Source organism: Neovison vison, chromosome 13, assembly GCF_020171115.1.
Source record: "Neovison vison isolate M4711 chromosome 13, ASM_NN_V1, whole genome shotgun sequence".
NCBI classification, from domain to species: Eukaryota; Metazoa; Chordata; class Mammalia; order Carnivora; family Mustelidae; genus Neogale; species Neogale vison.
Window position 1 is genome coordinate 98,341,499 of NC_058103.1, and position 12,792 is coordinate 98,354,290.

Sequence of the window (12,792 nt, forward strand, 5' to 3'; positions counted from 1 at the left end):
TCCCAGTTACTCAGAGTAAACATTATCACATTTCAAATTCCACTGATCATTTGATCTGAAACAAAAATTTGCGGAGTAAAATCCTTAGCTGTAGGATTTTATGTTTACAATCCATCAGGTTACAATATTAAAGTTACTACAGTTTCTTCCCCAGTGTGAGCATTCTGTATGTGCGTTTTGTTTACATTCTGTCACTTTCTATTTCCTCCTAAACTTTATATGCTCAAGAAAGAAACTGTATTGGTGTTATGTAACAATACTTCAGATTTGCAACATACATACTGGTTTATCTCTCCCTTGAACCCGTGTGCCTGAAAAATAAACACAATGTATCTCTCCACCAAAACCACCATGTAGTGTATAAGGGAGAGTGTAGACCTGTAAAACTATAAGCACTGAAAAACAGTTGTGTGGAAGGGTAAAGATGTATCTGTCCTTGTTGACAACAATCCCCACGATTTATTAACAGCCACAGGCAGCGAGCTTAGTGAATGACAAGGTCCAAGGCCTGGCCATAAGAAGTGGGTAACCCAGTGGGAGTGAAGGCTTTTAGGTCTTACAACTAATGTGATGAAAACAAAAAACCCCAAACGCAAAGCAAGCAAACCGTAAAACCTGGAGAAAGTGCTCCAAATAGAGCCTCTTTGGAAACCCAAATTGAACCAAATGATTCAGGTGGACGATTAGAATAAACTGTGCGCCGTTTTCTTTCACTAGGTCTACAAAGCCCATAAATTATGTTTGGTCCAGAAAACCAGGAGTTATTAGCACCTTCCGTTTTCACTTTTTAATATTCAATATATTCAGCAACAATCCTTAATCCATGGTCTTCATTCATTTATTGACTGAACAAGATCCTGGATGCCTCCTGGTGATCGCTCCTTCCAGGATGACCTGATATGACAGCAAACTGAAATGCCCCTCCGTGGAGAGGGTCAAGAACCCCGAGGAAAGTCATCCAAAGGTGGACGCATCTTGCTTTCATTTATTTGTTTATTAGGGGGGCGGCGATGGCCGCGGCTGGACGAGGACAAGGCGAAGGGGCGCGCGGGCAGTGAGCCGCAGCCCCGGGGTGGGTACCCACAGAAGTGGAGGGCAGCAGCCACGCTCTACCAGCTCCGCCCGCCGGACCCAGAAAATGTCCAGGCCCTCCCCCCACTGCACCCTTGACCCCTCCCCCTCTTTCCAGGCCTTTCATCCGCCCGGTCGCCTGCCGGGCAGCCCCGGACCTCGCGCCGTCCACCTCTTTAGCCAACCCGGTCCAGCGACGCGGGCAGGCTCAGGGCCGCTCCACGAAACCCTCCGTCGGGCGAGGACCCCCGACCCCGACCCCTCCGGCCGCGCCCCTCCCCCTCGAGTAACGCACCTGCGGCCCCGCCCCCGGCCAAACGCTGAGGCGGCGGGCTGGCGAGGCCGAGCGGCTCGGCCTTCCAGGCGCAGTCACCTTCCCTTCCCCCGCCATTCTGCCCACCCCCCTAGCTCAGCCACCAAGCAGCCGCCGCGCTCCTCAGCCGCCCCGAAATCTAAAGGGGTCCGTCTCCGGCACCACAACCAAATGGCTGAGCCTCCCTGGCCGGCTGCGCAGCCCGCCCATTGGTCCCTTCCCCCCCCGCCGCCGCCACCATTGGCTGTTGCCCGGAGACCCTCGGCAGCGATTGGCTTCAGCTGTTGCCGCTCATCCGCCGGACCGCAGGTCCCGCCTCCTCCGTGATCAGGTTAGTGTGCGCCGCGGGTGCTGGGGGCTCGAGAACCGAGCGGAGCTGGTTGAGCCTTCAAAGTCCTAAAACGCGCGGCCGTGGGTTCGGGGTTTATTGATTGAATTCCGCCGGCGCGGGAGCCTCTGCAGAGAGAGAGCGCGAGAGATGGACATGGACAAACGGATTCATTTAGAGCTGCGGAACAGGACGCCCTCTGATGTGAGCATTTGCCAAAAATATCTCTGTCGGTCCATTCTCCTACTTTGTGTGTGTGTGCGTTGGGGGGAGGCACTTTTTTTTGAGGGGGGGCGCCCGGGAGGTGTGGGTTTGGGGGTCGGACTGCAAATGAATTGCAAGGTTGGGGGGTTGCAATGCCATCCGAGCATGTTCCGGCTGCCGCCGCCGCTGCCCTTGGTGTGTGACTACCTGTGCGTGTGCTCCCGCGTGTGCGAGTGTGGGTGCGAGAGTGTGCGTGCGAGTGTGCACCCACCGGGGGCCAGCGGGCGCACGCGTTTGGGTCGGAGAGAATGAGGCAAAATAACCATCTGAGCTCGCTGCTCCCTTGACTCCGTCTGGGGGGAAGATTAACGAGGGAGGAGGAGGGGGGCTGCCTCCTGGATTTAACAACAACAAAAAAAAGGGGTTTTATATTTTATAAATGAATCCCCCCTTCCGCCCCCCTCCGGCGCCTCCCCCCTCCCTTTCTCTCTCTCTCTCTCTCTCTCGCACACACACAATAAGTTTTGGGCTTCGCGAGTCCGGTTTAGTTTCTGATAAATGTGGGCCGAGGCCCCCGGGGAGAGCGCGTGGGGAGGGGGCTGCAGTGGAGTTGGGAATGGCTCGAGTTTAAAGTGCGTCTTCATTTCTTTGCAGTGATGAGGCGAGAGACGGGGGAGCCATATTTGTAACTTTGTAGTGTTCGTGAACGCGCCCTTTCTCTCCCTCCCTCCCTTTCTCTGCCTCCCTTCCTCTCCTCCTCTTTCTCCCTCACTCTTTCCACCCCACCTTCGGGCCAGATGCTGATGTTTCTTCCTTTCCTTGCGAAGGGAGGATAAATTGGAAGGGGGGAGGGATTTTCGAACGTGCAAAGGCACAGATAATCCCCGCGCCTCCCCACCTCGAGCGATCGCTATTGCAAGTTACCCAAAGGCTACGTCCCGGTCCCCCCCTCACCCCTGCTCCTTCCGGCCTCGCTAAGATGCCAACCTTTAAGCCCTTACGGCCCCCGGGCCAGTCTTTCACCAGGGTGGGCTCCTCGGCAGCCATTCGGCGCCTGGTTCATACATGGGCACGGGAAACTTTGTCAGGACGCGAGCTGCCCAGACCTGGTGCCCGTGGTGGGTATTGGCTGGGTCCAGATTTATGCGGGCATAGGAAACACGCAGCTCCGGGATGGGAGTTTGCCTTCTGGACGCCGTTATTGATTGGGCAGCGGCGGGAGTACGGCCGGAGGAAACTTACACGGATGGGAACTGGGAGGCTCGGGCGAAAGCCCACCCCCAAGGAGGGGGAAGGTGAGGGTGGGTTACTCGAACGCTCGTTTGTATTTCTGTCTCCCTCTCGCTTTCAAACAGTGTTTTACGCGAGTTGGCGGCTCTGGGGCGGAGACCCTGGCTGGCTCCTCTCCGGGCCCCTCCGGAGACCAGGGCGGCGCGGGCAGGAGGACCTCTCCTCCAGCCTCGGTGGCCAGGGTTCCAGAGTTCGGAGTTTGGGGAGCGCTGTGGGCTGACCTGTGGCCCCTTCAGCCCGTTAAAAACCGAATCCCTGGCGAAGGCAGGCCTTGCTTCCTCTTTTCTCTAGTTCCTCCCCCAAACCTGAGTGAGACTTTTGAAAACAAGATCCTTTTTGTGGTCCCCCCCCCATCATAACGCAGCTGTGGACTGTAGACGTGCAGTGCCTTATGGCGCGCAGGGCGGGGAGGGGGTGGCGGAGCGAGGGGAGGGGGTGCCCGCCGAGAAGGCAGGAGTTTCCGCGAACAATTTGCCGTCGGTCTGCCTTTCTCTGGCCGGTTTCATCCCGGCTTAGACCCCGAGCCAGAGGATTTGGGGGCTGGGTGTGGTGATGGGGGAGGGGGCCGGAGCCGCGGTCTTCCCGCGTACTTTCCGGAAGCCCCCCGTGCGGAGGGGGAAGGGCGCACAGTAGGGGGCCGGGGTCGTGGCGGGTGGGTGTGGAGGTGCGGTTCGCACCGCCAACCCCAGGCACCCGGCTGGCCAACTGGGAGCGAGATCGAAAGCGGGTCGAACCGGCTCTTTAAACTTCCCCGACTGTGTGCTGGGGGAGGGGAGCGCGCCGCGCCGAACTGGGAGCGATTTCTCACGCTTCGCCCCCTCGCCTCCGAGTCTCCCAGCCCACTCGCCTGCCCCCTGCCTCGAGGCGGGGTGGGGCGCGGGAGGGGATGGAGGGGGCACTTTCGGCACATTTGGGGAGGAGGGGGGTAGAGAGAAAGCTAGCTAATGAGGGACAAAAGGGGTGGGGGAGGAGGAACTATTTTTTTTTTAACCGTTCTAAAGACAAATAGCTCTCGGAGAGCGCCCCCTGCACCCCTCCCCGCTGCGCTCCCCCCCCCAACCCGGGGCCCCCTCACACCCACCTTCGGAGCCTCTCCCAACTCGGATCCGGGGGCTGGTGGCCACGCCGCGACGCCGAAATAGGACGAGCAGCCATGTTTCCCGGGTCTCGCGCGGCCCGCCCCGCCCCTCCCCCATGGCGCGGCCGGCGCCGAGCGCGGAGCTGCGAGTGCGGGCGCCGGGCTCCATGCGGCGCGGGGCGCGGGCCGGCGGGCGGGCGGGCTGGCGCCTGGGTGGCCGGGCCTCGCGCGCGCGGGCCGGGCACGGGTGCGCCCGGCCGACCGCGGGCGGGCCTCCTGGCTTCCTCAGCTGCTTCGGAGCTCGAGGTGTTCTGTTATTATTATTTTCATGAAGGCCAGGCCCGCCGGAGGCCGAGCCCGAAGGGCGCCGAGGCGTTATTGGGGGGCAGGGGCGGCCGCCGGGGCCCTGCTCGCCTGTGGCACGACTGCCGGCCGCTGGGCTGCCATTTTGTCACCGTGGCTGTTGTCGCTGGGGGTGGGGGGGGTGCAGAGTCTTGCGCCATCGCCCCGACGGCCCCGGACGTGGAGGCAGCAGGGGAAGCCGGCTCCGGGGACCCCTGGTTGTGCTCTGGGCCCCGAGGGGGTCTCCCTCCCCGCGACAACGGCCCGAGGCTCTGCTGGAGCGTCGCGGCGGCGGTCGCCCCGGGAGGGCGACGATCCTCCCCGCAAGTGCTCCCCCGCCACCCCCCGTCGCGCTCCCTGTCTCCCCCGCCCCTTTGCTCGCCAGTGTTTCGCCCTTCCTCCCGCTGGCGTTTTAGACGTAGTTAAATGTGGCCCTAAAGACGTACTGGTCGCCCCGGTCTTTGCTCCTTCGGAGGAACTGATAGGAAGGTTGGGGGAGAAATTAAACATGAGGTTTCTTTTTCGGGAGGGGGGCGCGCGCGGGACTCTAGCGGCCCTAACTGGAGCCAAGGACAGCAGCCGCTTACCCGGGAGGGACGAGTTGTCGGTGTGTTGGGGGAAACGCCCTCCGGGGCTGGGCTCTCCGGGAAGGTAGGTCGCGCTTCGGGTTTCAGGTGGGTGTTGCAGCGTCCTGCAGCTAGGGGAGCGCCCCCCCCCCCCCATCTTCCTCTGTCCCTCCCCTTTTATTTTTTGCTTTGGGGAAGGCAGGTTATGGTAGTGAACGTAACCCTAAACCCGAAAAGAGAAGGTAATAAGGAATAAGGTTTGCTTTTAAAAAAGTAGGTGATGTCTTTCTGCCGGCCGCCTTTCTGCGTCACGTCTCTGGCTTCTCTCCGGGACTTTTTAAAGAGCCGATGTCAGTGCTGGTTAAGCACCTCACTGGTTAAAGTCTGGTGTCTGCACGAGACTGGCTTTGATGGCAGTGCCCGGCAAAGGCTGCCCAGGAAGCCAGGTTTTAACTTTGACCTTTGGAATACGTCGCATGATGTTTTCCAGACTGACTTACTGCCTAATTGGGTTCATGTAGCCTGATATTAACTCCAGTTTATGCAAGCCAACCAAGGATCCCCAAGCAGAAAACTGAGCTCCAGCTCAGTATGGTCATGGTCGGTTGTTTTGTTAGTGGATTGCTGCTGGTGGTAGTTTTGAGTCTGGGAGCTCCATGGTGAAGCTGGGTTTTGGAGCTCCCATGGACCTGAGTTGGAATTCTGACTACGACAAAGAGGTAGGACAAGTTAACCTCCTCTTTGAACTTGAGTTCCTCACCTGTAAAGGGGGAATGGTGATCCGGTTTAATGAGTAATGATCTGGCCCTCCGGTACTCAGTATGTGATAGTTACTGGAGAGAGAACTCTGATGCCATAAGGCACAACTTTGAGCTTCTCTCTGGCTCTGGACAACAATAACAACAGTAATAATAGTGAATGCTTACACAGCCCCACGCTGTGCCTGGCAGAGTTCTAAGTGGATTAGACAGATCAGTTAATCTAGTCTGCACACCAGCACTGTGAGGTAGGTACTATTATTATTCTCACATTATACATAGGGAAACTGAGGCATAGAGAACTTAACAGAACTCTTAGCCTCTGTTCTCTCCTGTGAAGCACCCTTTTTGGTCCGACATTGAGTGGAAGAGCTTTTTCTTCTCTGCCTTTAAAACAGTGCCCCCGTAAGAGAGATTGAGTTTCCTGTCATTGAAGGTGCCAGCATGAACCCAGGATGGCCTCCTGGTTGAAGATACTGAGATGGATGGTCAGGACCAGGGGCTCTGATAGAGGGGAAGCCGTACACTTTCTGAGTTTGGTTTAGAACATCACATCTGTTTACTCTGAAATAAGTCTGTCCTTTTATTGTTGGGGGTTACATTTTAGGTAAGGAGAAGACTCTTAGGCAGTGGTTTGTATGGGATTTTGCATGTAATGCATTTTCCATTTCTGTTTGTCATCGTCTACAGCCAGAAAACTGAAGAGAACTGGCATGGCCTCTGTACCTAATATGTAGTATAATAATAACAGCTCACGGATCATCTCCTTTAATTCTCCTTAACAACTCATTAGGGGTCGACAGATCGGCTGACATCCTCCATGCTGCGAGGGTGATCACAGTTGGCTGCAGAGTTGAGTTCTCATCCCACCATTAAGCTAGGGGACCCTTTCCTTGGACAGTAGGGACTTGGAGTGTTGTATAGTCCATTAGGTCCCATACATGGCTCTTCATCAGAATCACCAGGGGAGTGTGTAAAATGCAGATCCCACAAGGGTGGTCAAATTCAGGGTAAGCTGCCCGTTTCTGTATCATGAACTAAGAATAATCTGTACATAGAAACACTGCAATCAATTTGATGATGTAGAACACTTAACTTTGAATCTCAGTTAAGTGAAATGTTATCCCCCTAAAAGAATTCCATTTGTCTTGTTAGGTAGTTATAACCCTTCCACCACCCCAAATTATATATATATATTTTTTAAGATTTTATTTATTTGATATAAAGACAATGAGAGAGGGAACACAAGCAGGGGGAGTGGGGAGAGGGAAAAGCAGACTTCCCACTGCAGGGCTGGATCCCAGGACCCGGGTTTCTTGACCTGAGACGAAGGCAGATGCTTAACGACTAAGCCACCCAGGTGCTCCCCAAATTGTATTCATTATAGATCTTGAATTTTGTCAATAAAGGAATTGTGGAAATTTTGTTTTTTGTCATTATAAAAGTGCCTATGTAGTATTGTTAGTTTTGTCTCTAGATAAAGTTTATTGTTTCGCCTTTTATAGAGAAAGCTTGGTCATCCTTGTTTGTGGGGTGGTGGGTTCGGGATCTAGGTTTTTTTTCTTGTTTTGTGTGTGTGTGTGTGTGTGTTTTAATTCTTAATTTTTTAAATTAAAATGTGCAAGCCATTCATTTGGGTGGTACGTTAGGAGTCTTTCCAAGTTCTTTTTTGTGTGCCCTTTAACTAGTTGATGCCAAGTGGAAATCGGCCTTGTTAACTAATTTAGAACTGAGCGCCACTTCTATCTAGAAGTAATTTTCTGTAACCAACTAAAATTCCTCAGCTTGCATACTTCCGAGTATTTCAGAAGGTTTTTGCATATCTTGTAGTTAAATGGTTACTCTTAAATTTCACATGGCTTCTTAGGGCTTTGGGGCCTGCAGAAGGTACAGCAACTGTATCCTCCATGGCTGACATCAGACCCTCGGAACACAGATCATTGAAAGCCACAGATAATCCTGCAGTCTCTGGTTCTGCCCTGCTGCTCTCCCACCATGCATGTTTCCTGGGGAACATACCAGCAACAAAGTGGCTTTGAGTTTCAGAGCCCTTTCTACCTCTAGCCTCTGGTGCTTGAGCTAATGAGCAGAGGGAATAGAAGTAAGATTGGCCAGACCAGGGGGAGGAGGAGATAAATCTAAGGGGAAGAATCCCAGCTCCGGAGTCCACAGCTCTGACCTGTACTTAAGAGCAGCGGGCCGCAGACCCAGTTCCCTGTCTTGGCTGGTTGTGCACCCCTAGCCTTTCAAGGTGACTTCTTCTAGACTTCACAGTCTTTCGTATTTGTAATACAGGCACCTACCTGAACTATGGGGACTGGTCATCCCAGAGCTTCAGTCCAAATTAATGATACCCCATTGAAATAAGAAACTTGGGGCTGTGGGTGACCCTTTATGGGTATTGTATACATAGGATACTCCTCAGACATCTCAGCACTGTACCTGCCCTCTCACCTTGGTGTAGTTGGGAGAGAGGCACAGAGCTTATTGCTCAGTGGTGATGAGCTCTGGTCGAATGAACTTGTCCCAGTTGTTTGGCCTGAATTATGACAGGAAGAGGAGACTCATTACTCTGGTGTCCAGAGGGGGCCACTCCCTTTTAGATGGGTGCTACCGTGCCTCTCCACCCCATTTTGACCTGCCCACCCCCTGCACTTGTTAGTTGTCTGGTCTCTCAGGAAGTGCACACTATCAGTTCCCCCATCACCACTGCCTTCTTCTCACAAATAACAGAGAAACAGGGACCTGACTTGGAATCTGTAATCTTCTGTTACCTTGAAATACAATTGTACAAATGATAAATACCCAACAATGATGTTTTCATTAGAGAGATGGAGTCTGGCAGGGATGGAGAATTGCGAAGGCATCTGTTATTCAGAACTTGTCATTTAATAAAATTGGTTGAAACAAGATGAGCAAAGCACCCATGGCCCTGGGCCACCTGCCTGGACAGGAAAACAGCCTCCTTCCATAGAACCAGTTGTTCTGATGATATTTGTCCATACAAAGTATGTAAACAAGATAAAATATCTTTGTTCTGCCACACCAGGCCCTGGCTTATGCCCACTGAGCCGCACCCTGCAACGCCTGTGTTTCCGCTCCGATCTATTTTGTGTCAGCCCCTCAGCTGCCCTGGTGTGCTCACCTATCTTCTTTACCAGCACTCGCTCTAGGCAGCAGATCTACAAGATCAGCTTACTTACTCCACTATCACTTACCCTAATGTGGATTAAAGTCAACAGCTGTCTTTCCCAGAGATGTTTGTGTTTGGAGATTCCGGTTTGGGGAGGAAATTAGCAGAGGACTATTAGAGACTTGTGTGCCATTCTCAGTTTTGCTGTTAACTAACTTGGACATGTTGCTGGCTTCTTGGGGCCTCTGTTTCTTCTGCTCTAAAATGGGAGTATTGAATTAGATGAGTGGCTTTCCAACTCTGATCCTAACATAAAAATACGTTTCACACCACTACCCAGTGTGTATATACTTATAGGTTACACAAAACAATGACAAGATGCTTCCTTACTCCATGGAAAACACTTCTGTTCATTAAAAAAACAAAAACAAAACAACAAAAAAAACTGCTCTGGCTTTGACCCACAAATTGATCGTATTGCTTGTGATTATTTGAGAAGCATTAAATGATGAATATTAAGCTTCCTTCACACTCAAACAACTTGTGGTTTGATTTGGGAGAACGAGAGAAGGCCATTTGTAGCTTTGTGAAATCCCTCCACCTAAGGTCAATAGTGATTTCTCTTGCTTTTAAACCAGCTCGTCCCTGGGTCCCCATGTTCTCAAACGTGGCCCTTTGGATTCTAGCTCTTTGCCACTCCAAACCTTCACATGGCATTAAGGAATCGAATCCTTACCCTAAATTCCTACCCTCAGGTGGACGCTTCCCAAGGTTCCTGGTTATGCCCGAGGGCCCCTAGCCAAACATGCCCCCCCTTCTCTGCATACTCACTGCGGGTCACGGTCTGTCCTCCGTGTGCCACACCCTGTGCAGGTTGCCCACTGACTGTGGGCAGGTTGTCCACACACTGTGCAGGTTGTCCAGCACGGAGGAGAGGCTGTTAGGGATAGAGAGGAGAGTGTCTTTGGCTCCTGCTTCCACCCAGGTGGTGCTTCCTGTCTCTCCCACTTTGAGCCATGGCACTTTTCATCTCTCTGTAAAGGGATGGTAGAATAGTACCCACCACCCAGTAAGTGCTCAGTGAACTGTACCCGTTATTGGTGTTATGGTTGCTTCTGGAGCACCATCATCGGCATTCACTTAAAACACACACACACACACACACACACACGTTAACAACAGACACATTATATAAAAAAGTCACATTTGTTTCAGTAAGAAAGGAGACTAGAAGCTAGAAATTCTAACTTGGCAGAAGTCTTCTTCCTCACAAGCAGTTCAATAGTAAATGTGTTGTTTCTAGATGTGGGTATGGCTGTAGCATCTCCATCCCGCTGAGCAGCCCCAGCACGGGATCCCATGCAGTTGCTAAAGATGGTGAGGTCACCCACTGCCCACCCTCTCCCTGACTGTGCCTTTGCTCACTGTCCAGGGCAGCCGTGTCATACCCCCTCCCCAGACTGCCCTCCGACCCTGTCTCCTTGCCCTCCTGGCCACCCCCTCCCCTCTCACAAATGATCCACACCTGGCTTCTGAAGAAATGCCCAAGCAGAGTCTGGAATCCGTGCCCATCTTCGCCGCCCTCGGGGTCTGGTCTGCTCATGCTGCTCAGTTCCCTTCTGCCTCCTGGGCCCCTGAGTCACTCCGCTGCTTTGGTCCTTCTGAGGCTTAAGATGTTTCTCCCATCTCAAAGCAAAGAGAAAACCTGGCTTGATTCTACTGTGTCACCATAGCTGCTGCCTAGTTCTCTCTTGCCTTTTATAGTCAGACTTCCTGAATTGTCTAGAACCACCTTCTCCATGCCCTCACTTCTCCGACACTTCAGCCCTCCCTCTCCGGTTGGCTTCCTAAACAGCTCTAGACAGACAGTCTTCCCTTACATGATTCCTCAGCAGTGTCTGCACCTTGACCTTCCTGAGGGCTGTTTTCTCCTGCTCTCCCCTTTCTCCAGTACATCTCCTACAGCTCTGGCCACTCCTTGTTTCTGGGGTCCTTTGTGGGTCCCTCCTCTGTGTGGCCATGAAGACTGGGGCATGGGCACTCTCGATCTGCATTCTCTCGCACTGACAGAGGAAGGGACCGTGCCCTCCCTGCAATCTGATACAGGCCTCCCGGCCCCGAACTCCTGGCTCAACATAGGACCTACCTGATGTCTCCACCTGAGTGTCCAGAAAGATCCCTTTGTCTTCGGTCACCTCTGTGCTCCCGCAGATGCACCCATGATCTTCTGTTTGTCCCAAGTCCTGTCTATTCGAAATGCCATCCTCTCCTGCCTGCCGGCTGATGTCCCTACGTCAGCAGCCCCCGTTGAGCCATGTTCAGCCAGCATGGTGAGAACGAAACACAGATGCAATCGTTTCGCTGTGCTTCAGACACACCGTGCTCTTGGGAGATGGTCCAAGAGCCTTACTGAGACCTTACTGAGGTCCCGTGTGGACTGGCTGTGGCGTGCTCTCATCTTTTCCCTCACCACCTTCCCACGGCGCTGGCCTTTATTCCCACAAAACTACTCCAGGTCATAACTGCCACCACTGTCACCAACTTAGCATCTAATTGTCTCTACCAGCTCCCTCACGCTCCCTCCTCAGCTCTGGGTCTGGTTCTTTTGTTAAGATACTCTTACAGAAATTTCCTTCACAGTGCTTCAGTTGGTAATTATACATTCTTGAATGTGAGTGTTTTCATGAGCATTTCTGTCCCCCTGTGTAGCCGCATGATTTGAAGTCCCCGTTTTTGGTACACATCACTGGGTACCCTCAGCACAGCACTGCCCTTGCTTGGCACATGGTGGACATTCTAGAAATTCTGGTTGAATGAAGAGACCAGGGAGCTTACGTGCTCTTGTCATTGTCATTGCCGTCTGTCTGGAAAGCCAAGCACAAGCCCCGGAAACAAATATCGGGAACGATGTAGGCTTCATTACCCCCCACTCCCACCCCTCTGTTCTCTCCTTGGGTGAGTGAGCTCCTGCCTCTGGGTTGGTTCACACTTCCTTCATGCCCTGTGGTCCTCAGATGTTTCTGGTTTTTACAGCCCTAGTGGGAAGAATTTGAATCTCAGCCCTAGTTTATCTACCTATTAGTTCATGGATTGTTCACACACCCCATGTGGACATATCTATGGTATAAAACATAACACCAAAAAAATGAAAGTAAACCTCAGAAGTAGATATCCAAAAATATTTAAATGTCCTAATATTTTCTTCCTGCAGGTCAGTAGATTGTGCAGGCCGATCCACTTAGGAGACTGATGCTCTGATCTGTGGTTGGTTTTATTTTTAATTTGGTCATGAAGGTCCGGGCTGTGTAAGGCATGCCCGTACTTTACCCAGCACTCTCTTCTTGCTCAGAACCTCCCAGCTCTGGTGGTGTGTGATGGGTCCGGGCAGAGAGCATTCTTAACCCTTCTTTGACAAGCAGGGGAAATGCAGCGGTCTGCTGGAGATCCCCAGCGAGGGGAATGTTCACTGAGCTTCTGGCTGGTGCCTGCTCTGCACAGACTCCCCCAGCCCCTTTCAGGCCGTCCCTTAGGGTCCAGTGAAGGCAAACCCCTGTGCGGGTCTGCAGATGTCTTGTGAGGCTCCCAAGTGCCTGAGGTGAGAGGATTCTATGAGCAGCAGACGGAGGTTGACCCTGGTCGGGAGAGGAGGCTTTCTCCTCCTTGTCCTCAGACTGGGAGTAAGGGATAAGGCAGGGTCTGCTGCAGGCTG

The 12,792-nt window shown here is 52.9% G+C and overlaps 1 protein-coding gene across 2 annotated transcripts in view; it reads left to right on the forward strand.

Annotated features, from left to right (window-relative positions):
- Positions 1–1,833: 1,833 nt before the first annotated feature.
- ANP32A (acidic nuclear phosphoprotein 32 family member A) overlaps positions 1,834–12,792 on the forward strand; it is a 37,946-nt gene continuing 26,987 nt past the window's right edge. Inside the window, exon 1 of one of the 2 annotated variants that reach the window (XM_044229832.1) lies at positions 1,834–1,916. In XM_044229832.1, the coding sequence (XP_044085767.1) occupies positions 1,863–1,916 (54 nt within the window). In that variant the 5' untranslated portion in view covers positions 1,834–1,862. Of the gene's footprint in view, positions 1,917–5,785; positions 5,912–12,792 lie in introns of those variants that run through there. The other variant, XM_044229831.1, reaches the window with a different exon arrangement.